At 39.0% G+C, this 25,998-nt stretch overlaps 1 protein-coding gene across 2 annotated transcripts in view; it reads left to right on the forward strand.

Annotated features, from left to right (window-relative positions):
* Positions 1 to 25,998, forward strand: part of tmem63a (transmembrane protein 63A) — a 61,118-nt gene that overhangs the window by 28,601 nt on the left and 6,519 nt on the right. For both annotated transcript variants that reach the window (XM_041252749.1, XM_041252748.1), the window contains 7 exons: positions 3,064 to 3,201; positions 3,701 to 3,854; positions 11,002 to 11,108; positions 12,408 to 12,494; positions 14,082 to 14,147; positions 14,798 to 14,960; positions 15,245 to 15,350. In XM_041252749.1, the coding sequence (XP_041108683.1) occupies positions 3,064 to 3,201; positions 3,701 to 3,854; positions 11,002 to 11,108; positions 12,408 to 12,494; positions 14,082 to 14,147; positions 14,798 to 14,960; positions 15,245 to 15,350 (821 nt within the window). The remainder of the gene's footprint in view (positions 1 to 3,063; positions 3,202 to 3,700; positions 3,855 to 11,001; positions 11,109 to 12,407; positions 12,495 to 14,081; positions 14,148 to 14,797; positions 14,961 to 15,244; positions 15,351 to 25,998) is intronic.

A 25,998-nucleotide genomic window follows, 5' to 3' on the forward strand; every position in this document is an offset into this window, starting at 1 on the left:
TGATTTTCTGCATTTTTGCAGAAGAACATGAATGCTTGTCTCAAGTTTGCCAAAAAGCACCTGGATGATCCTCAAGAGTTCTGGAACAATGTTCTATGGACAGATGAGTCAAAAGTGGAACTTTTTGGCTAACATGAGCCCAGTTATGTCTGGCGAAAACCAAACGCTGCATTCCACAGTGGGAACCTCATACCAACGGTCAAGCATGGTGGTGGCAGTGTCATGATTTGGGGATGCTTTGCTGCATCAGGACCTGGACAACTTGCCATCATTGAAGGAACCATGAATTCTGCTCTATATCGGAGAATTCTACAGGAGAATGTCAGGCCATCTGTCCATAAGCTGAAGCTGAAGCGCAGCTGGGTGCATCAAGACCACGATCCGAAACAAGCAAGTCTACATCAGAATGTTTGAAGAACAAGAAATTTAAAGTTTTGGAATAGCCTAGTCAAAGTCCAGACCTAAAGCCCATTGAGATTTTGTGGCAGGACCTGAAATGAGCAGTTTATGCTTGAAAACACGCAAATGTCACTGAGTTGAAGCAGTTCTGTATGAAGGAGTGCGCCAGAATTCCTCCATGGTGCCGTAAGACTAATAACTATAGGAAGCGTTTGGTTGCAGTTATTGCTGCTAAAGGTGGCGTAACCGGTGTTTCAGCCCAAGGGGCGATTACTTTTTCACACAGGGGCATTGGGTGTTGCATAACTTTCTTTAATAAATATATGAAATAAGTATTAAAATTTAGTGTTATTTGTTCACTCAGGGTCCCTTTTATCTAATATTAGATTTTGGCTGAAGATCTGATAACATTCAGTGTCAGAAAAATGCAGAAAATCAGACAGGGTGCAAATACTTTTTCACGGCAATGTGTGTGTAATACTATATCTATATCTATATCTATCTATCTATCTATCTATCTATCATATAGTAAACCGGGCTTCCTCTCCGCGGTTCGTTGCCCCTGTTAAACCCCCAGCCTCCCACAGGCAGTTTCCGCCTGGAGGGCTATTGCTTTAAATAAATGACATTATCTTCCAAAGTATACACAGCACAGGCATGGTTCAGGGCTTGAATTCAAGGTAACCCTTGGGAATCAAGACTAAAACCTCAGATTTGATAAGTCTTAATCAGTACCACACTGGAGGGAGATGGTCAGAAAAAAATGCTTAAACAACAAACGCTTTTCATTTGTTTATATTCTATAGTCATTTTTTCAACTTGTAGCAAAAAATAAAAACTGAAATAGCTTGGTTGGATTGCAGTCCTAAATTAGTTCAGGTGTAACCAATCACCTTCAAAATCACACACCAAGTTAAGTGGTCTCCACCTGTGTTAAATTCTAGTGATTCACATGATTTCAGGATAAATTCAGCAGTTCATGTAGGTTCCCGCTGCTGGATAGTCCATTTCAAAGCAAAGACTCAACTATGAGCACCAAGGAGCTCTCAAAAGAACACCAGGACAAAATTGTTGAAAGGCACAGATCAGGGGATGGGTATAAAAAAATATCAAAGACCCTGAATATCCTTTGGAGTCCGGTCAAGACGATTATTATGATGTGGAAGGTATATGGCACCACCAAGACCCTGCTTAGATCAGGTCGTCCCTCCAAACTGGATGACCGAGCAAGGAGCAGATTGATCAGAGAGGCTACCAAGAGGCCAATGGCAACTTTGCAAGAGCTACAGACTTTTATGGCCAAGAATGGTCAAAGTGTGTATGTGACAACAATATCCCAAGCACTCCACAAATCTGGTCTGCATTTTACTCAAGAAAGCCCACCTTGAATCCTGTTTGAAGTATGCAAAAAACACTCAGGAGATTCTGTAGCCATGTGGCAAAAAGTTTTGTGGTGTGACGAAACTAAAACGGAACCTTTTTGCATAAATGCAAAGCATTATGTTTGGTGCAAATCCAACACGACGCATCACCCAAAGAACACCATCCCTGCTGTGAAGCATGGTCGTGGCAGCATCATGTTATGGGGATGTTTCTCATCGGCAGGGACTGGGGCGCTTGTCAGGATAGAAGGGAAAATGAATGGATGGAGCAAAGTACAGAGAAGTCCTTGAGAAAAACCTGCTGCCCTCTGCAAGAAAGCTGAAACTGGGACGGAAGTTCACCTTTCAGCATGACAACGACCCAGAGCACACAGCCAAAGCAATACTAGAGTGGCTAAGGAACAAAAAGGTAAATGTCCTTGAGTGGCCAGTCAGAGCCCCGACCTAAATCCAATCAAATTTGTGACAAGACTTTGAAGATTGCTGTCCATCAATGCTCCCCAAGGAACTTGACAGAGTTTGAACAGTTTTGTAAAGGAGAATGGTCAAATATTGCCAAATCTAGGTGTGCAAAGTTGGTAGAGACCTATCCCAACAAACTCACAGCTGTAATTGCTGCCAACGGTGCTTCCACTAGGTATTAACTCAGGGGGGTGGATTCTTATCCAGTTATGAACTTTTGTTTTGTATTTGTAATCTTTCTCAGTAAAAACTCCCTCCCCCTTAGCAGTGTGGTGTATGTGAAAAAAGTTGAAGTGGGTGTAGACTTTCTATAGGCACTGTATATGTGTGCCTGTCTATCTGTCTGTCTTTCAGTGCTGTGAAAAAAGTATTTACCTCCTGTCTGATTTTCTGCATTTTTCTGACACTGAATGTGATCAGATCTTCAACCAAAATCTAATATTAGATAAAAGGGACCCTGAGTAAACAAATAACACATTCAATACTTATTTCTGTTATTTATTAAAGAAAGTTATGTAACACCCAGTGCCCCTGTGTGAAAAAGTAATCGGCCCCCTTATAGTCAATAACTGGTTACGCCACCTTTATTTGTATGTGTGTGTGTGTGTGTCTGTATAATATATTTACATTATATACAATATATAATCATGTCATAAAAATATATTGCAGAGATATGTATGGAAACTGACAGTGTTGTCTTCTTTCTAAACACTACACACAGTAATGCTTTATAAGAAGCCCATCTGTTCTGTTGAATCATTTTCTGATATAAACAACAAAAATATTACAACAAAAAAAAAAAAATCTTATCTGTCCACAGTATTCTTAAAGACTTCAATGCCATCGTCATCAGTGGCTGTAGATGCAAAAGAGAGCTAAAGGCCTCTTCTTACAGTAAACAACTTGACGTACAGAACTGGTCCGTCACCTATGCACCTGATCTGCGGAATATTTACTGGTAAGTCAGTAGGTTTAGTTGCCTGTTAACTGTTTTTTCTTCCCATTTGCACAGGGGTGCTGGAACTAGTGGTGCAGGGGGTGCGGTAGCACTCCCTGGCTTTGCATGGCTTCCATCATATACAGGGGTTACAGTTTTGTTCAATGGCTTTCAGCACCCCCACTTTTAAAAATTGTTCCAGCATCACTGCATCTGCACCTTGAAACTAGTGTGTTCCAGTGTAGGGCTGCTGCTGGTTCCTTAACAGTCTACAATCCAATCTGTAACCAGACATTACTAAAAGGTAGATCATCACCTATATGTATTACTATTTACAGTATTTTGTTCTGCAACTAATACCATTATTCTTCTGCACAAATTTTGTTACAGTAGATGCAGAGGGTTTGGCAGATATTTTGTTATTGTAGTAGTTTGCTTTATTATATCGACATACTTTACTTGATTACACTGTTCCATTGTTTTAGGTCACTAACTTTTCCTCCCCCATCTCCTCTCACAGGGAGAACATCTCAGTGCAGGGCATGGGCTGGTGGATCAGGTGTCTGTGTCTCAACTTCTTCCTCTTTCTTTTGCTCTTCTTCCTCACCACACCCTCCATTATCATCAGCACCATGGACAGATTCAACATCACCCTGCCCAGAAGCTATCGAAACGTGAGTGCTGATGTACATTGTTCTCTGAGTACTGTCACTGTAGGTTGATATTGAAGGCAAAATGGATAGTTTATGAAAACTCTTTCACCCATTTGCCATTATTTTTATTTGGTTTCCAATTCTTGTCATTTCTTTTTTATATACATCATTAAACCTTATTTTTAAATAGTTAAAGCTTGCCAATGTTCATAGCAACATAACTAATTTAAAGATGCCTATTGTGTAGCGTAGTACCCCAGAAGAGTGTAATCGGTAACTAAATTAGTGTCCCCTTCAACACCTGAACAAGCTTCCCTATTGAAAATTGCTATGTGATTTGCTGGTTGAGTTAATTGGTGCAGTTAACAAGATGATTCTGATGGATATTGTGTTCTCTTTATATATGTATTCGGTTAGGTCTGTGTTCTCGTGAAGTATTCAGTCTCACAGAATGCTCTTGAAAATTGATTGGTTTGTTTTGCTATGTTTTTTTTAGTTAAATATTTAAATAAAAAGGTTGTGTGTGTGTGTGTGTGTGTGTGTGTGTGTGTGTGTGTGTGTGTGTGTGTAACAGCTGTTCTACAACTGATACCATAATATATTGATCATCAATCAATGGTCAGCCACATGGTATAAAAGCAGGAAACATCCTTTGTTCCCTAGAAGTAGTAGGGAAGTAAAGGCTATGAGTAGCAGGGTGTGCTCACAGCTAAAGATAGCAGTTGCGTAAGTGCATGTTTCTTTTGTTTGTGTAATTTGTTGATGTAAGTTTGAGTCTGTTTCCTGAGGGTAACCAGCCTGGGCCATGACACTACCCTTTCAGAATATACAGGGTGATTAGAAAGTAAGTTTACCACATGAGATATGGTGCGTTGATATGGTAAATGTACTTTCTAGTCACCCTGTGTGTGTATATTGTGGTAAAGTGACTGGCGGTCAAGGCAGACAATGGTGTATAAAGCAGACTTCAGACAGCAGTTACAGTAAAGCGCTACTGTGCACATTTATTGCTTAAAGGGATTGGTAGCAAACAAAGTTTAGTGTGTCCTCTGCAGCAAAATTACCCCCATGCAGTTGTATTATTGATGTCTCTCTCTCTCTCTCTCTCTCTCTCTCTCCTCCCCCAAAGCAAAACATTTTAATATTTCCGACTAATTTAACAATCATACTAAATTCAGCTTTTTTATATAATATTGCCTTATAATCTGAACACAAGATGCTTTGAAACAAAAGAAGGTAATCGGTAGATTTAATATCTTTTGAAATTATTACACATAACTTAAAAGGTATGCTGTGTTCTTGTCGCTTTTTAGTGCTAAAAAATGCATAGACTCACCAGTGAGAAAAGGTGACCAACCAGAGAAAACTACGATTCCCAGACGGCTGTTGGCTGGGAAGTGACATCACCCATGAAAAGGGGTGGAGTATGTTGCAAAAAGGGATGGTCGACGGGATTACAGGGAAGGAGAAGGAGACAGCCGAGTGCTGAGTGAGAGTGAACGAGGGAGCCTGTATTGTTATTTCTGATTAACGGGTAACAACCTTGGATTGTTTGATTACCTGACTTGTTTCCTGACCCTGAATTGCCCTGAGAACCTGAATTTGTGTACTGAACCCTGCCTGCCATTAGAACTGTGTACAAATAAACCAAACCCAGGTTATTTACCTGTCGTGAAAGAGCTTTATTATACGTTATTATGTTAGTCATCTGTGTTAACATTCACCACACCCAGTAAATTTGTCACATTTGGTGGAGGATGCGGGCATAAGCTGTGGAGAAAAACAACAAGCACACAAAATGGTGGAATCAAAGATGGATGCCATACTGCAGTCTTTGTTGCAGACAGTCACAGGGCAGCAAGAATTGCTCCAAGTGCAGCAGGTTGCTCATCAAGAGGCGTTGATTATGCAACAACAAACAAATCGGTTGATGCAGGAAGAACAAACACGGGTCGAAAAGGAAGTAAAGGGGAGCTTGCAAGACCTGGCTGAGAATGGAGGCTCGGCTTGCACCTACAACACAAAGAAATACAAGCCATTATTTACATAAAATGACCCCACAAGATGATGATCTTTCGAAAGAACGGCTGAAAGGGAAAAATGGCCAAAATCTGAGTGGTCTGGTTTGTTGGCACCATATCTCTCGGGAGACTTGCAAAAGGTGTACTATGATTTAGAATTTACTGCTTCTCAGGATTATGAGAAACTGAAGGGAGAAATGCTACACCGTTTGGGTGTGACTGACGCCATTTGGGCACATCGGTTTCACCAGTGGAGCTACAATTCAGAATAACCACCATGATCTCAAATGTTCGACCTGATAGACCTAGCCAATAGTGGCAGAGATCGTAAAACTGATCGTTTTGGATGAGTTCCAGCGGGGCCTACCGAAGGATGTGCGATGCTGGGTTGGACAAAATGATGTCACAACTGCAAATCAGTTTGTTGCAGTGGTGGAACGTTTCTTCACTGCTGCTGCTGTCGACAGGCAACGGGACCTCCTGGTATAGTCCCAGCCAATCCAGCAAACCCGGTAAGCCTGGTCCATCATCTGGGGGAGGCAAGGGAACAAATGGTTACCGGGGGTCGGGACATTGGTGGGAGATAACCGGGAGGTGAATACAGAGGAAGAGGAAGGTGGAACCCGCCACCACTTTCCCACGTAACATGCTTCAAATGCAACAAACCGATGGACTACAACTTGGGGGAAGGGGAAAATGACGATTCTGTGTATTACGCTTGTCCTGCTGTTGTCACTGCTGTAAATGAATGTAAATTGAACCATTCTCATGTGTCTGGTAAAAGTAGAGGGGAAGGAGGTCACAGCACTGTTGGATTCAGGCAGTATACTAACTCTGGTCGTGGCAAACTTAGTGCCCACATCAAAATTGGAGAAGGACAAAATACAAAGTATTACATGCGTCCATGGGGACACCCGTGCATATCCATAGGCCCTGATAAGCTTACAAACCTCAGAAGTGGAGTTGGACTATGAGGTCGGAGTTGTCCCTAACTTAACATACGATATAATACTAGGGAGGTACTTTCCTAACTTTTCTAAGTTACGATGCAAAACTTAAAATTCGACCCTAAACAAGCAAACAAGCCAACAGGAAGAGACCTCACGCCCCATCCTGGAGACAGGAAATACAGCACAGGCCTCACCTACACCAGTGTGTGTAGGTGAGACTGACTCTGAGGACGATATGGTTGAAGAGGGTGTTGTGGACCAGGAACAGCCTGGTACCAATGGTGGACAGGGGGACATAGGTCCAAACCAGTTAGAGCCCCTAGAGGTCACTGATATAGCAACAGCCCCAGGTAACTTTGGTATGGCCCAGATACAAGACCTGACCTTGCAAGAGTGTGTATCAGAATAATAGGTGGAAAGGCTGTACAGGAGGACCAAGTAGATCCTAGTCCTCCTTACTTTATGTTAAGAGGGATTACTATACCAGCTGGATAAAATAGGGTTGGATGTAGTAGAATAATTATTGGTCGCTGTTGACCAAGTGTAGAGATACTGTCTTAACCCTAGCACATGGCTATATTTTAGGCAGACATTTGTGAGAAGAAAAAAATGGGGACAGGCTGTTGAGGAGGTTTTACTGGCCGGGGGTATACACAGCGGTCAAGAAGCATTGTGGAGAGTACCTGAAGTCCCAACTAACCGCTGCAAAGCCTGCTTTTAGAAGTTCCATAATTCCCCTCCCAATCATCGAAACTCTGTTTGAATGGATTGCGATGAACTTAGTAGGACCACTTTCCCAAGTCAGCTAGGGGGCACCAGTATGTTCTTGTGATAATGGATTACGCTATGCGTTATCCTGAAGCCATTCTTCTTTGGACCATGGCCACCAAAGGGATAACAAAGGAGCTGTGGAGTTTATTTAGTAAGGTTGGACTACCCAAAGAGATTTTGACCGATCATGGGATACCTTTCATGCCCGGGGTTTTAAAGGATCTCTGTGTGTTATTAAATATTAAGCAATTGAGAACCTCAGAGTACCATCCCGAAATGGATGGTTTGGTTGAGAGATTTAACAGAACCTTAAAATCCATGCTAAGAAAGGTGATAGACTGGGACAGGAAAAACAGGGACTGTATACCGTACCTAATGTTCGCCATTAGACAACCACAAGCATCACTGGGTTTTTCACCAGTGGAATTACTCTGATAGGCACCCATGGGGAATCTTGGATATTGCAGAGCACTTAAGGCAGGCACAAGAGCACCAACAGTTTAGTTATAATAAACAAGCTAAGGTGAGGGTGTTCGCTTCAGGTGATAAGGTAGTTTTGTTGGTACCCACTGTGGAGTGTAAAGTTTTGGCTAAGTGGAGTGGACCTTATGAGGTACTAGAGATGGTCAGTGATGTAAACTATAAGGTGAGACAACCTGGCCGACCACGTAAACCTGCTGAAAAATTGGAGGGAAAGAGAAATAATATTTACGTCAGGTCCAGTGCGTCATGTCCTGACCACAGCACCCAAGGTGAAGGTAGCACAGATACTCAAGCCCACCCAGAAACACGAGGTGAAGGTGTTTTGTATATAAAAATCGCCACATTTTTTTCTGGAATCCCAGGTAGGACACATTTGACGGCCCACAAAATAATTTCCCAACCCAGAAGTAAAGTTTGAATGCGACCAATGTCATGTGCCGGAAGCATGCCACGCAGCTATTATCACTGAGGTTAAGAAAATGCTAGTGGCAGGTGTGATAGAGACGTCGTCCAGTGAGTGGTCCAGCCCAATAGTCATGGTGCCAAGTCCGACGGGTCATGGAGGTTTTGCAGTGATTTCTCAAAATGAAATCTCAAAATGCATGCATATTCCATGTCCCAGATAGATGAGCTGCTTGAAAGAATAGGAAAGGCCCGATTTCATTACGACACTAGACCTCGCAAAAGGATACTGGCAGATACATTTAGTGCCTGAAGCCAAAGAAAAAATAGCTTTCTCTGCTCCCGATGGTCTGTACAAATACAAAGTCATGCCCTTTGGTTTGCATGGGGCTCCCACGACGTTCCAGAGGCTAATGGACAAAATCCTGAAACCTCATAGAACATACACTGCGGCCTATTTGGACAATGTAGTGTGCAGAGCTCTGATTGGGAAAGCCACTTACCCAGAGTACAGGCAATACTGGACTGAATTCGACAATCTGGTTTGACGGCGAACCCCGAAGAAATGCACTATTGCAAAATACTTGGGGTACATAGTAGGTAGAGGACTAATTAAACCCCAAGAGGCTAAAATAGAGGGCATAAAGAAATGGCAGAGGCCTGTGAATAAAAAGCAGGTGAGGTAATTTCTGAGGATCGCCGGTTACGATAGGAGGTTTGTGCCTGATTACGCAACCATCGCGTTCCCTTTAACAGAGATGACCAGAAGTAAGGGGCCAGTGATGGTAAAATGGTGTGAGGAAAAATAACAAGCTTTCAATAAATTAAAAGAAGCTCTATGTAGCAGCCCAGTTCTGACAGTTCCTGACTTTAATAGGGAGTTTATTGTTCAGACCGATTTCTCCAAGTTGGACCTAGGAGCAGTCCTGTCCCAGGAGGTAAACAGAGTGGAATACCCGATTTTTATGTTTTTAAGTAGGAAGTTGGAAGACCGGGAAAAGAACTATGCGGTCATAGAGAAGGAATGTTTGGCGATCAAGTGGGCTCTGGGAAGATTAAAGCATTACCTGTTGGGACGGCAGTTTACGCCGATTACAGATCATGCACCATTAACCAGGATGAATCAAGTGAAAGATAAAAATGCCTGGGTAAAGCGCTGGGCGCTAAGTTTCATGTTAAACATACAGTCCTTTGCTGCTGTAGCTCGTCCCCTGAAGTCCGAGCTAGAGGGGGGAAGTATGTGATAGAGCAAGGGGCAGGGTGATAAATGGAAGGTACGTGAGGGCAGCTTTGCTGGCAAACTATGCCCTCGTGTTGCCGGAAGCAAGATGGCCGATCAGGAAAAACTACGATTCCCAGACGGTTGTTAGCTGGGAAGTGACATCACCCAGGAAAAGGGGTGGTCCACAAGATTACAGGGAAGGAGGAGACAGCAGAGTGCTGAGAAGAATTTTGTGATACACATCTGGATGGCAAACTTTCAGCTTTAAAATTTTTTTTTTTTAATAAAATCCCAGTTCAGCTCTATATCCGGATGCTGCTCCATAGCACGCCGTAGTGTTACAAGCACAGCATGCATGCTTACGTCATTTGTCTGTTTCAGGCAGAGCGTCCTGGTCGCTAAGGTGGCATAGTTGAGAATTCTTCCTCTGGCATCCCCTGTGGTGGTGTCAGATTTTCAGTTTCAGTTGTATTTTTGTTAGCACTCTCCCCTCAACTACAGAAAACCCAGCTTTTTTAAAGCAATGTTGCATTGTTTGCTGACGGACAGAGTTGTAAGCATGCTTTAGCAAGCTCACAGCATCAAACAAACATTTTATTTATGCTGAATTTTCATGCTGATGTGCATCGCTTTTCTCTTTCCATGCTTGCTGTTGCAGTCAGTGCTGTTTTTTCAAACTGTAAACCTGACGCTGCGTACAGGGATTAAATAGCAATGGTACAGTACAGGGGTAGTCTTTCAGTAACGAGGTGCAAACAGCGGATTTGATCACTGTCAAGCTTTTACTACAGTAAGGTGCTGCTTTTTGTATTGAAATCTATGTGAATGGCAAGGTACCGAATGAAATCAGCTGAGTGGTAGATTAGTAAGAACTATTACTACAGTATAAGGCAGTGTGTTTGTTATTTAAATCTGTGTGAATTTTTCCCATTTTTTAAATTTTTATTTTAAATAAAAAAATTACCATAGGGCAAACCTTAGGTATGGTAATAATGACATCTCTTCAGCAAAACTCATGCCTCTACTAAGTGTTATTTAGTTTTATGAAGTTCCACTCATTTAGAAAAAAGCATAACCTAAGTGCACGCAGGTTTTGCATTTCAGTGAGAGTCATACAGTGTGCTACATCATTTTGTATTGTGAATTGTTGTCAGACATTGATCATGGATGTAAGTTAAAGATACATTGACTGCTGAGCTGGTAAATCTACATATTTACCGGTTAATCTACAAATTTACCAATTTTACACTTGAACCATAATTATATATATAATATATATTTAGATTAATCCAAATGTGTTAACATTTGTTTTCTTTCAGAATGCGATTATAAGCCAGTTTTTTCCCACACTCCTCCTGTGGTCCTTCTCTGCTCTTCTACCCACTGTTGTGTACTATTCCACATTAGGTGAATCTCATTGGACAAGGTAAGGCCGTAACTGAATTGTAATGTTGTTCATCAGTAGAGCCAAGTTACTAGCTTATAAAGGGTGGCAGAATATGCTGCCCTTACAAAGGTAATATGAAATTCTCCTGTCAGGACACTGCACTCTGATTGGTTATCATATTATTGTTAATAAAACAATGAATAATCCTCTCCCTACGCCAAAACCCTAAACCTAAGATCAATATCCTATACCAGAGCCATTACACATCTAAAGTAGTTCATGTTTAGCAGTGAATAAGCATTTGTGTTACTTTAAAATCACATAGGCCCGGTGGTGGGGGAGTTAGTTTACTGTTATTTTTTTTGCACAAAGTGCAGGTGTCGTCTGTGCAGCTTATTTTTTGTGGCTTGGAGAAAAAACAGCCATGGCCTTCTAATAATCATATTTGGAAACTGGAAGTCAGTAAACCTCCAGGCTGTGTTTCAAACAAACACTCACATCTTTGATATTTAACAAGTTTAATTTGCCTTACATTGACACTTCAACACACAAATCTTAATTCATGCAAGCAAACTGAAAATTGATAATTGGAGGAAGTGTCAAAATAAGTGAAAATACTCTCCCATATGGATTATTAACAGCATTATACTTCTTCATTGGTAATTTACCCTATTCACATTGTGTAATCGTTAGTTACACAAAGCATTTCCTTTAGAGTTACAAATCGATCGTCTATTTATTTTTTAAAGGTTGTAAACATACCATGGTCAGTGTTGTACAGCCAGGGACTGTACCCAGGGTCTTTTACCCATACCAGGGCTCTACGTTTAGATTTTTTAACTGGCCTCTTGGGCCACTGATCTAGTCTTTTTACTGGCCTGGATGCAATTTTATCTGGCCCAATATATTTGTACATTTTTCCTTGATGGTTTTTATTTTCAGTATGTTTATAACTGTGTGTGGTAACCAAAGAGAGCCCACATCTCAAAAGAAAGTAGCTAAACTAAGCCATTAAACATGCACATATTTGTGTGCTTGTCAGAAAATGAAAATGCTGTATTCAAGATTTGAAAATGTATGTGTACAAATGATACTCATTTTTTCACAAGCATACCCGCAACCAAACTGGGCCTATAGAATGGTAGGGGAACCACTGGTAGGTACTGACTTCCTCATTTGTCCTGACAAGAACATTTCATGGTATCTTTGTAAGTACTGCGGCAGAATATACCCTGTTTGATCTGTTTAAGAGTAATTAACAGCTGGGTCTTTTATTAATCTTGTTAATACTTTTTTTTTCTACCTTGCAAACTTGCCTTGCTCTTCTTTCATGGACAGGTCAAATGAGAACAGGATGACCATGCACAAATTGTACTTTTTTCTGATCTTTATGGTATTGATACTTCCCTCCCTGGGTCTCACTAGGTAAATATACTTGATTTATTTCAGCCATCCATCTTCTGCAAATGATTACAGGCTATATTAAGTGAGGAGATATTCTAGATAATTCCACTGCTGTCTTGAGGAGATACTAGTTTCTGTTTCTCCGGATGCCTGTCCAAAACTCCGGAACTGGGGGTGACTTTATTTTTTTTAATTTTCTTTAAATATTGTCCACCCTAGAGAGTGCCTTATTAATAGGGGTCTATTAAATTGTGGAGAATTTACATAGTTTTCCCGGGTAGTTTAGGATTTTGCTGATATTTCGAGACCTGTTTAAAAGCCTAAGAATAGTGGTACTTGCATCATTACTAAAACGGGGTGCTATCATTTGTTAAAGGCAAGCATGCAACATCCCCCAGCAGTTGCTGCCATCATTCTCTGCCCCTCTGGTGTGAAGACTTGCCCATACATTGAGACTGCATGTTCTACATCCACTGAATTGGTTGGAAGTGTTAGATAAAACTTTGCCAAGTTATACAGATGTGGAAATCATTTAAAAACTTGGTTACCTAAGGGCATCTGGCATTCTTTAATAAAGGCAGCATGTTCGTTGTCATGTTGTTTGTCCCATAAGGAATGTATTTCACTAGTTCCGAGTCAAAAGAAAGAAAACGTGCCTATTCGGGTCTAAAATTCTAACTGTAAAAAAACGTAAGCAGCAGAGGTTGTTTGAACCAAGGTGGCTGTGCTAGATCTACTGATTTAACTTGGCTACAGCCGACAGGATTACTTTTTGTCTGCTCTGACTTTCAAGTTTGTTTTCTGAAAGAAGATATTTGTTTTATGTTCTGTTTAGCATCCTCTGTAGTAGCCTTTCCTTTGATGTCTGAAGCTAAGTAGCGATCGATCGTGTTTTCTCCAGTCACATTACAAGATGTGCAAAACAATTTACCTTTGGGAAATTTCTTGACACATAACGTGACCTGCACGATCCTTTGCTTTTTTTTGCTTTATCATCCATTTTTGGTATTTTGCCTCCAGTGTTGAAAGCTAGATTTTAGCAACACTAAATCTAAATAACAATGGAACACTGACTTTGTCCCACCTCCTACTGTACAGTACAGGTCACAGTAAAGCCAGTACAGATGCACTGATAGGCTGATTGAAAACATTGTTGTCATGTGAACAATAAACAAGAACATTAACCGCTTTGGAGTATTTTTTTTACAATGTTATTTGTCTAAGGACTTTTTTTTTTTTTTGGCTAAGTGCAATGCACATAGGACGGTGAAGGAATAAAAAAAATACTATTCTCCATACTAGTCCGGTATACTTTGGCCCCTAAATCGCGAATTAGGTAGACCCCTACTTAATTAAAAGTTACACTGACAGTTGGTTTCCATCACAGTGCTTGTATTTGCAGTCAGAAAATAAACATCAGTGGTGATGCTAACTTTTATAAAGAGCTAATATTATGGCATTATTCAAAATACTTTTAATTGCTTCTTTACGTGCAGGTCACGTTATGTTTTAAAGGTTAAAAAAACACTAAAAGTGAAGCTTTCAAAAGAAAGATATTACCTTCAAGACTCCAACTTGCAATAATTAAAATTGATTTTCTTTTTATAGTTTAGACTACTTCTTTCAGTGGTTGTTTGATACAACATTTTTGTCTACTGGCAAAGTCAGGTTTGAGTAAGTATGTCATTATGTTAATACTATTGTTACTGATGAAATCATTGTAAATAATAAATGTTTCTACTTGTATGAGTAAAAGTCATGGGTAGACGGAAAAAGGATAAACATCTGTTTCTGTTGGCTGGTTGAGGGTTTTGTGCTTAGTTTTTACATATTAAAAAATGCTATTGAAAAAAACATTACCCATTGTGATTTTAGTGCAGTGTATTAAATAAATATTCTGATATTTCTAAAGGTAAACTACACCTTTCACCCAGCCAGTCAGAGCCTGAGATACACTGATTTTCTTGTTTGCACACCACCTCCCCTTTCTTCACCTTTGTCTTTTCAGAAGTGGTTCTTCTATAAGCTCCCTCGATTTGGCAAAACCACTGCTCATTTACACCTGTGCATATTAAACGGCTTCCCAAACCAATAAAATATATTATTTTTCTTTTCTGACTGAAGTAACGTATTTTCAATAAAAGAGGACTTGTATTGTACATTATTAAGAAAATAATAAGAAACAAAGCTCTTGAAATGACTACAAACCATGAAACATTTGGTCTTGTGATTTATAACATTGAATGTTATTCCAGACGTTATATGAAAACGGACACGAGCCAAATTCTGCTCTATATGCAACTTTTCATGTCTTTTTATTTCAGATGTGTATTCCTTCCTAACCAGGGTGCCTTCTTTGTGAATTACGTTATTGCCTCCGCCTTCATCGGGAGTGGAATGGAGCTGCTGCGTCTGCCAGGCCTGCTCATGTACACCATCCGCATGGCCATGGCGAGGTCAGCAGCTGAGAGGAAGTATGTGAAACAGGTGAGTCTGCCTGGCCTGCCTTTTCTTGAATGATTAAAATATTTGAAGTATATTATAATTATTCATTTTAAAGATATTTAAACAATATAGAACCACTGGTATTATTTACTTAGGGTGTACAATTATTTTACCCATCTTCTCCCCAGTTTTAATGCCTTTGTTTCTGCTGTCAAACCAGTAATCTTTTTTTTGCCCTGGAGGCAATCCCAGCCTAACCAATATACAAATCGCTTGCGTCACTTTCCACTTTTACATGCATGTTCTTCTCTTGTTTGTTTACCTAGCACCAAGCCACTGAGGTTGAGTATGGAGTGATGTATGCCTGGATGCTGTGTGTCTTCACTGTCATCATGGCTTACAGCATAACCTGTCCTTTAATTGTTCCTTTTGGTAAGTGAATGCACATCTTAAGTAGGTGGAGTCAGTTATATTTTACCAGCCTTTAAATGATCCGTGTATGTTTTCATTTAGGATATATTTTTTAATAAGAACTTCATTTTCATATTATACTGTTCACAGTCTCAGAGGGGTAACAAACAAGCTTTTAAAAAATATACATTTAGCACAACCACAACTTCACAAGCCTGTCATCTTCTTGTTGTAGTTCATTCACTTTTCACTTTGACGCCACACTATAAATGCATTTTGTCTGTATTGTAAACTTAGCTGACAGTATTTTTTATCCAGGTGTTAAAGTTGAACTAAAGAGGTAAGAAAAGGGGGTTTCTTACTGCAATACAGTTTTAGATTGTAGAACATTCTATTTCACAACAGTGACATGAATCTCATAACTACCAGAGTTCTGACTTTTTATTAGGCTAAACTGGTGGCTGCAAAAGTATTTTTCTAACTTAGTACAGCCCAGAATCAGAAACCGCCAACTGTGTCAGTTACAACATTAATCATAACAACTAAAAAGACCATACCCAAATAAACATTGCATCTAAGTACCTGATTGGATAGAAGGCTTTTTTCATACAGCAAAAAGGAATTTAGGCTTAGAAGGGTCTGGCTGTACACATATATCTCTGGAGAATGCCAAAGTTAAAACATATGTTGTATTGCGTACAGCATTAAATGTGTTTAATCAAATTGGATTGCGTAGATGGATGGAAATAAAACTTGCTCTGCAATAAGATGTAATTTCTTAAGGAACATCTTCTGTTGTGCAGAAGTGTAAATACATAAATAGTACAAAGGACAAACCCGATAATTAATGTTGATACTGAAAAGGCAAGAAGGCTGAATTTGATATTCCGAGTCTCAGGCATTCTTCAAGGAAACAGCTGCAAGAGAGTCAACAATTGGAGCAGTCACAGGTTTCCCATTTGGTGCAAAGTGAATTAAAAACACAGCTTCCCTATCACCAAGGAAGACAATTGATGCAACGTTTGACTTCTGCCAAGATTCTGCAGCTGGTGAAAGATTGTTTTTAACAAAATGTGTAATTGGCATGAAGACATAAGAACATAAGAACATAAGAAAGTTTACAAACGAGAGGAGGCCATTCGGCCCATCTTGCTCGTTTGGTTGTTAGTAGCTTATTGATCCCAAAATCTCATCAAGCAGCTTCTTGAAGGATCCCAGGGTGTCAGCTTCAACAACATTACTGGGGAGTTGATTCCAGACCCTCACAATTCTCTGTGTAAAAAAGTGTCTCCTATTTTCTGTTCTGAATGCCCCTTTTTCTAAACTCCATTTGTGACCCCTGGTCCTTGTTTCTTTTTTCAGGCTGAAAAAGTCCCTTGGGTCGACACTGTCAATACTTTTTAGAATTTTGAATGCTTGAATTAGGTCGCCATGTAGTCTTCTTTGTTCAAGACTGAACAGATTCAATTCTTTTAGCCTGTCTGCATATGACATGCCTTTTAAGCCCGGAATAATTCTGGTTGCTCTTCTTTTCACTCTTTCTAGAGCAGCAATATCTTTTTTATAGCGAGGTGACCAGAACTGCACACAATATTCAAGATGAGGTCTTACTAGTGCATTGTACAGTTTTAACATTACTTCCCTTGATTTAAATTCAACACTTTTCATAATGTATCCGAGCATCTTGTTAGCCTTTTTTATAGCTTCCCCACATTGTCTAGATGAAGACATTTCTGAGTCAACAAAAACTCCTAGGTCTTTTTCATAGATTCCTTCTCCAATTTCAATATCTCCCATATGATATTTATAATGTACATTTGTATTTCCTGCGTGCAGTACCTTACACTTTTCTCTATTAAATGTCATTTGCCATGTGTCTGCCCAGTTCTGAATCTTGTCTAGATCATTTTGAATGACGTTTGCTGCTGCAACAGTGTTTGCCACTCCTCCTACTTTTGTGTCGTCTGCAAATTTAACAAGTTTGCTTACTATACCAGAATCTAAATCATTAATGTAGATTAGGAATATTAGAGGACCTAATACTGATCCCTGTGGTACACCGCTGGTTACCACACTCCATTCTGAGGTTTTTCCTCTAATCAGTACTTTCTGTTTTCTACATGTTAACCACTCCCTAATCCATGTACATGTGTTTCCTTGAATCCCAACTGCGTTCAGTTTGAGAATTAATCTTTTGTGCAGGACTTTGTCAAAAGCTTTCTGGAAATCTAAATAAACCATGTCATATGCTTTGCAATTATCCATTATCGATGTTGCATCCTCAAAAAAATCAAGCAAGTTAGTTAGACACGATCTCCCTTTCCTAAAACCATGTTGACTGTCTCCCAGTACCCTGTTACCATATAGGTAATTTTCCATTTTGGATCTTATTATAGTTTCCATAAGTTTGCATATAATAGAAGTCAGGCTTACTGGTCTGTAGTTACCTGGTTCAGTTTTGTTTCCCTTTTTGTGGATCGGTATTACGTTTGCAATTTTCCAGTCTGTCGGTACCACCCCTGTGTCAAGAGACTGCTGCATGATCTTGGTTAGCGGTTTGTAAATTACTTCTTTCATTTCTTTGAGTACTACTGGGAGGATCTCATCCGGCCCAGGGGATTTGTTTATTTTAAGAGCTCCTAGTCCCTTTAACACTTCTGCCTCAGTTATGCTAAAGTTATTTAAAACTGGATAGGAACTGGATGACATGTGGGGCATGTTGTCAGTATCTTCCTTTGTAAAAACTTGTGAAAAGTAATCATTTAACATATTTGCTATTTTTTTTTCTTCATCTACGATTTTGCCATTTGTATCTCTTAAACATTTAATCTCCTCTTTGAATGTTCTCTTGCTGTTGTAATATTGGAAAAACATTTTGGAATTGGTTTTAGCTCCCTTAGCAATGTTTATTTCTATTTCTCTCTTGGCCTTTCTAACTTCCTTTTTGACTTGCGTTTGCAGTTCTGTGTACTCTTTCTGCGTACTTTCTTTTTGGTCCTTTTTTAATGCTCTGTAAAGTGCCTTTTTTCGCTGAATATTTTTTTTAATTGATCTATTAAACCATTTTGGCAATTTAGTTTTACATTTAGATTTGTCTACTTTAGGGATATAATTGTTTTGCGCCTCTAGTACTACATTTTTGAAGAACAACCATCCTTCTTCTGTGGGTGTTTTCTCTATTTTACTCCAATCTACTTCTGTTAGTCTCTGTTTCATACCTTCATAGTTTGCTTTTCTAAAATTGTAAACCTTAGCTTTAGTCTTTACTTTTGGGGATTTAAAAAACACTTCAAATGAGACCATGTTGTGGTCTGAGTTTGCCAGTGGTTCTCTGACCTCTGTTTTAGTTATTCTATCTTCGTTATTTGAAAAGACTAAATCAAGGCATGCCTCCCCTCTAGTGGGTGCCTTCACAAATTGTGTTAGGAAGCAGTCATTTGTCATTTCCATCATTTCTATTTCATCCTTCGTGCTACCCACCGGGTTTTCCCATTTTATTTGGGGGAAGTTGAAATCCCCCATTAGTATGGCTTCTCCTTTGCTACACACATTTCTAATGTCATTGTATAACAGATTATTGTGCTCACCGTCTGAATCTGGCGGTCTATAGCATGCTCCTATTATTATGCCCTTTGAATTTTTGTCCGTTATTCTGACCCATATTGATTCGGTTTTATTTTCTTTGTCCAGGTTTAACACCTGGGCTTCAAGACTGTTTCTTATGTATAGCGCTACCCCTCCTCCTCTTCTGTCCTGCCTGTCTTTCCTATACAGTGTATACCCACAAATATTATATTCGTCCCCATCACTCTCAGATAACCACGTTTCTGTAACACCTATCACATCATAGTTACCTGTTAGTGCAGTAGCTTCAAGTTCTAGAATTTTGTTTCTGATACGTCTAGCATTTAGATAAATACATTTAATGGTTGTCTTACCTGAGTTGTTGTTCTTGTTTTGATGCGGTCTCCCTTCTGTTTTTTTGTTGATTTCTCCCCCCTTCCTTTCTTTCGTATCTAGAGAACAGTTGCAGTATCATTTGAAGTAGGCGTCATGTTGTCAGTTTGCTCAGTAGAGAATTTGGGAGTTTTACTATTAAGGGCCATTTAGTTTTTGTTTGGTTTAGAAGGATTTTTGAAGCAAAAGCTGTTTCCCTTAATGTTAACACCCATATCACTAAATTCTAAAAGCTTTTTACTCCAAATCGTCAGAAGAAACATACCTAATAAAGTTACCAAACCAGATAGGGCCTGAATCACAGAATGTTTTTGTTGGCATTAGTACTGTTTCTGTCTCAATATCAGTGCTAATACCCTTCTTCAGCAAATTATCAGTCTGTATGCTTGAATTAGCAACAACATGCTGCTATACCCTGAAAACGTGCGCTTCTACAAAAAAAACCTTACACATATATAGCCAGTAACTCTGCTCTTGCTTCACTGCCACCAAACCTGCTTTACTGAGACAGCTAGGTGGGCCATGCATTACTGTATTTATACTGTCTTTATATCCTTTTCTATTGACCTAAAGGAGAATCTGACATTAAAAGATTTGTAAACCAATCAGTAAAACATCTTGATTGAAATGCCAGGTAGTACCAATATATGTGTGGTACTTTCAGGCCCCCTGTATTAGATAAAGCTGATTGCAGTAGGTTTCTGATAAAGGAATTTTATCCATTCTGAAAAATGTCCAAAAATACCATTTTAATGTTTTAAATCTTCAAACATACAGTATAAGAACACTCAATACAGTCAAAAGCTTTTTCTGCATCAAGAGACAAAGCTGTAGCAGGATTGGCTTCTTACCTACATTTGACTAGAATATGCAGAAAGTGTTTAATATGGTCATGCCCTTAACAAATCCAGTTTGGTTATTGTTTCAGTAGAACATTTTGTAGTCTGATTGCCAGGATGGATGATCAGATTTTCTCATCACATTGCATCAGGGATATGGGATGATAATTCTGGATCGTTATTGGGCTTGGGCAGCAAAATTATTTGTGCTTCATACATAGAATTTGGTAATGTTTTCTTTAATAGTGAGGCCTGTAATGTTTCTAATAGTAATGGTGCCAATATATCTCTAAAATGTAAAAACAAATTCAGCTGGATAACCATAGACCCCTGAAGCTTTCTTATTCTCTAAAGCCATAATGCTAGATTAACCCTTTGCGGTCCTATGTTGGACCAGGTCCCACATTACAATTAACCCTTTCCAGTCCACTATCGGACCCTGTCCGACATCATCAAAATGACGTAAAGCACAGGTCTCTATTCGTTTTTTTTCTTCATAAAAAGCCGAGAAAACCTTTCAATGGCTGAGTGAGACCAATAGGAGAAAAAAAAGGCGGATTTTATAGCCCCATGCATTACAGAGATAACACGGACATAACAAAGGAGATAGTTGCTTCTGCATCCAGCACTCAAAGAATATCACAGACATTTGCAGGGCTTTTTGAGATGTTATAGTAATAAAATAATGACTTGGATTGCATTATTGAGGAGTTATGGTGATAAAATGAGTGATCAGGAGAGGATTTATCGGTATGCACGTCTATAAAGAGGTATGTGAAAAATACAGCGAACAAGGGATGGGGCTTGGCTGAAGATACAGTACTGAGTGTCCTTTTGTGATTCAATACCTTTTAAACCTGCTTTACGCTGAAAAAAAAAAAATTAAACATCGCGTGTAAAATAAACTGTGTGTGTGAAAATAAATTGGACCCGACGTGCCTGACAAGCGCTGAATAAATGGACTGCAAGGGTTAACTTCATCCAAGGTTATTTGTTCATTTAGCATTAACTGGTCAATCTCATCTATTTTGGGAATTAATAACTAATCTATGAATTTACCAAAGTCTTCAACATTAAAATTAGTTTTAAATGAGTACCGATGATTATAAAAATTAACAAATAATTTTTTAACTTTCTCTGGATTTGTTTCTATATTGTTGTTATTAGCTCGAATTGCAGAAATAAAGGATGTTTCTTTAATACGTTTAATAGAATTAGCCAACAATATACCTGACTTTTCCCCCAAAAAGTGGTATCTTCTTTTTAATGTCAACCTTCAGGCAAAAATTCATGGGGGTGTTGGAGAGGACCCCTTTCTCACTACAATTTCAATTTCCTACCTCAATCCTGTCTAAATCCAGTCCTCCCGCATAGTCCAGATGAAACTAGACTCCCAGAGGCCAGTTTGCCAGCTACTCTGCGGTAGCCACACCAACCCTGGACCCATCAGTTGTATTAACATCAGCAGCACCGTCCAACAGAGCTTCAAATAGCAGGAATGGAAACTATGAGCAGAGCAATGCATATGACTCTGATTTCAACCTGCAAACTCAGACATCAACTCTGGCTAGCACTGCAGCCCCTTCCATCAATCATCAGGGGATATTTAAGGAGATTAATTCCTTTATGCAGCCATTTTCAGACAGCATTGCAACAATTAACAACCGTTTGGACGCCACGGAAGCCTGGTTCAATGCCTTCCTACACTCAACCAGCACTCCTGCCTCATCTACCATCACAGCAGAAACAGCACCAGCATTAAACCTGACTTCAGCTACAGTAACAGGTATTCAACTGGTCCCCATACCAGACACTACCCCGTACCTGCTGTGCTCCGTAAACAAATCAAAGGTAAAGACGATCTGATATTATTGCAACAAAGTAATTCATTGATCACCGCATTGTGAACTGTGGAGATATGTCTGTCACTTTAAAATCCAGCAACCCCCATCTGTTAAAAGATCTTACACTGGGTGAATTCGTACTGGCATTTTCTGTTTATCGGGACATTTTGTGCTCTGCATTTCCTCACCCCCACGAGGAGCTGCATTCATACGTGTCATATGTGGTAGAGCTTTCAGTGAGATACAGAGGGACAATGTTCTATGAATGTCATAAAAGTTTCTCAGTTAAGGTAGTAGCCTTACTTGCATCAGGCAATCAAACTGGAGCATTCCCGATTTATGATTTGTTCATCCAGGTCTTTGGAGGCCTGCGAGCTCACTCTTGTGGGGTCTGCGCATCTACACATCTCTACCCCAAAATAACAGCTAGCTCTGCCAACACTAACACCCCTCAGCTTTCAGAAACCCGATCCATGCACCTAAACCTCCCACTGCCTCCCATAACAGGGACAAATATGGATGACCTATTAAATTTGCAAGAAAAGCAAATTTGTAATAACTTTAATAGGTCGTCCTGTTTCTATACAAACTGCAAATACCTGCACGTCTGTAACTTCTTCGGCGACGCCCACTCCCATCTCATCTGTCCCCTGCAGCTTATGCTAGTACGCTCACCTATCAACATAGAAGCACTCACTGAAGAGCTCTCTCGCCCTGACCAACAATTTACCCAGCATCTCATAGACTGGCCACAAAATGGATTCCATACTGGTGTCACTGGAAGTAAGTTAGCTCCCCCTCTGTCCACTGTGGGAAAGCTGTCAGACACTTCTTGCAATAAGACGCTTAACTTGTATGGATAGTTTCCTTGTTTCAAGCAGTGAATTTCTTCACTCAGAGATTTAGAACTGCACTGGATAAAACAAGCAATGAAATACACTTTAACACATTTTCCGAAAACAAAAAAGAAAAATGTAATATTTAATAAGTATGAAAAAAATCTCACTAACAGCTTATTGCAACACAGTCAAAGAACATTATTGAGAACATACATTTTTGCTGCTTACTATTAAAATGAAATTTAACCAAAAACGTGTGTGTGTATGTGTATGTGTATATGTGTCATATATATATATATATATATATATATATATATATACACACATACACACACCATACACAAAAACCTTCCATTTGACCTCATTAATTTAACTGCAGATGTGTTGTACACATGTCCCTCTAAAATATGTCACAGTATGAAGTTATGTGCTATTTCCTCTTGAAAATAAGTACAAACACACAATAATAATTTGCTCAAGAGTCAGCTTCTATCTATCTAGATGTTAGGAGCATCAACAATTTACGCAAAGCCTCCACTAGTGTTTGCCACTATTATAACAACTTTAACTGTTAATACAGCTTAGTTTGGGTGAGAAGAAACCAAGCTTATCATTTAGCAATCTTTAATGCAAATTGATCAGAATCTTCAAAAACTTGTGATCACAACAACTCAAAGTAAACTATATATGAGCAGCTAATCTGAAGACGTGAGAAGCATCCAATAAAAATAAAAGTAAAACAATAATAAATTGATTTTAGTTTTATTACTCCACAAGATCTTTGACCAGAACTCCTATCCATCATTCAAATGCCATTTTGCAGACTTTAAGTGATTGTCCTTGTGCGTTTTCTTGAGTGGATTTTCCTTGGCCTCGGACCATTGAGACCTTCACCATGCGTTACTCGATCTATGGTTGAAATGGAAACCCCCGTCCCACCTGCAGCCAATTCACTTTGATTATCTTTGGCAGTCAATCTCAGATTGTTATTAACCTTCCTCACAATTCTTCGACTTGTTCTTGGTGAAAGAACCTTCTTTCTTGCAGACTTGTCTAGCACCTTGTAGATAATACTATCATAGCATCAAAGTGTATGAATACTTTTGAATTAGCATTTTTGGAGTATTGCAAAAATATTGCTGAAATAATTGTAGACGTCTAGTTCTTGTAACTTTTTCCTCATCCACAAACACAAAACATATGCTACAAAAACACACACTGCTGTGAAAAAAGTCTTAGACATTTTTGCATGCTTCTACTCTGCATTTATTTCTTGCATCTCAGTCATGCATTGTTTATCTGATTGTGCCGGGCCTTACATCAATTTAAAGGTTTTTTAATGGCCTTTATATATATATATATATATATATATATATATATATATATATATATAATCTATATATATATATATATATATATATATATATATATATACCCTGAAAAAGTATTTGCGCTCTCTGATTTTCTGCATTTTTGCATATTTTTGACACTGAATATTGTCCAATCTTCAACAAAAATCTTTGTAACCCTTTGATAGGCATCAACAACTTTTTTTCCGGAATTTCTTTTGATCGTGGCACAATGTGCCTCTAGAACCTGTGTGCTGAACTTCACTCTGATGGTAATGGCCAAAGTTAATCAGATTTATAATAATATCTTTTTCACACCTGAAGATTGCATGTTTGATTACCTTGCACACCAAACAAATGAAAGAAGCACCAAACTCTGGTGTCATTTTTTTTCTCTCAGACTCCCTCTTTTTATACTATTACAACCCACAAAAAGATTTGACCAAATTCAATGTGAAAAATGTGCAAAAATGCAGAAATTCAGGCAGGGGGCAAATACTTTCACGATACTGTATGTTCTTTGGTTCCAACCATACTAGAACCTCTTGCTCTCATGGGTGTCTTTCTCCCAAAGTGCTGAGGAAGCGCCTCATGATTCTGAGGCAGTGAGAGTCATGCCTGTCCTGTCTATCTACTAATTCTCAGCCTTTGAAGGTGCCCTGCGAATAGATTTATATCAAATTCTGCCTTAGTATTAAGAATATTTTTCTTCACTAGTTAAGAATAATTTTTATTTGTAGGGCATGTTCTAAATTTCACATCGGAATTTTTAATTTCTACTTCCAAATTAGATACCTGTTTCATTTCTTGTTGATGCAGAAAAGGTAGGCGTTTAGTGTGTCCCATAATAATAAAGGAGATGTTTCTGGGTTCTTATTGATCTTTAAAAAGTCATGTAACTGGTTCAATTGAAGTGTTTTCTATAATGTAACTGATTCAATTGAGGTGTTTTCTATATCCTTTAGTAAAGATTTAATAAATTCTTGAATATGACTGATGATAACAAGAATAAAGTAAATTCCCTTGCAAAGGGGTTAAATGTTCCCCAACAATCGGCGAGACCAATCTCTTCACAGAATGTATTAACATGATTTAAATGTTGTGAAGTAATTCTTGGTTTATATTTAAATGCAAACGGTCAATATTTGCATTAATGGTAGTATTGAAATCCCCTACTATGATTACTAGTGTTGCTCCCAAGTTATATATTGAAAGGTTTGCAAAAAATAATTATTATTTATGTTGCGTTGTCATAAAGACGGCCGGAGTAGGTGGTGTCAGACCAGTAGCAGGAAAATAAAAAAGACGGAGGTGGAGTTTGGTTGAGCTGAGCGAATGGTCTCGCTCAGCATTTAATGAATTAACAGACAGACAGAAAATAAACGGGTGGAAAAATACAAAAACAGGACACGGCACATTTGCCAAAATAAATAGACAAACAAAACGGACTACACAAAACAAACAATGGAAAAACAAACAAACACGGTGAGCTTCTATCTAACGATTACTTTTGTTATTGTTTCTACCTCTGTCTCCTATCTCGTTCTCCACTCACTAAACACCCAACCGCGGTTATGTGAAAACGTGCCTCTATATATACTGTTGTGCTGGGATTCAATTACTAATTAATTATTCACTTGAATCCCAGCACGTGAATTAATTATTTGCAACCTCGTGCTCACATTTTAACTACTTTAAATGTACATGAAGTGAGGTACAATCCCGTGCCTAAATACAAATATACATTTTAAACACTCGTGTTACAGATCTGTTTATATCCCGTGTACCAATGACTATACACCAACATTTAACAAACCACATGCAACATAACAGATAATATA

The sequence above is a fragment of the Polyodon spathula genome, chromosome 6 (assembly GCF_017654505.1).
Source record: "Polyodon spathula isolate WHYD16114869_AA chromosome 6, ASM1765450v1, whole genome shotgun sequence".
Classification (NCBI taxonomy): domain Eukaryota; kingdom Metazoa; phylum Chordata; class Actinopteri; order Acipenseriformes; family Polyodontidae; genus Polyodon; species Polyodon spathula.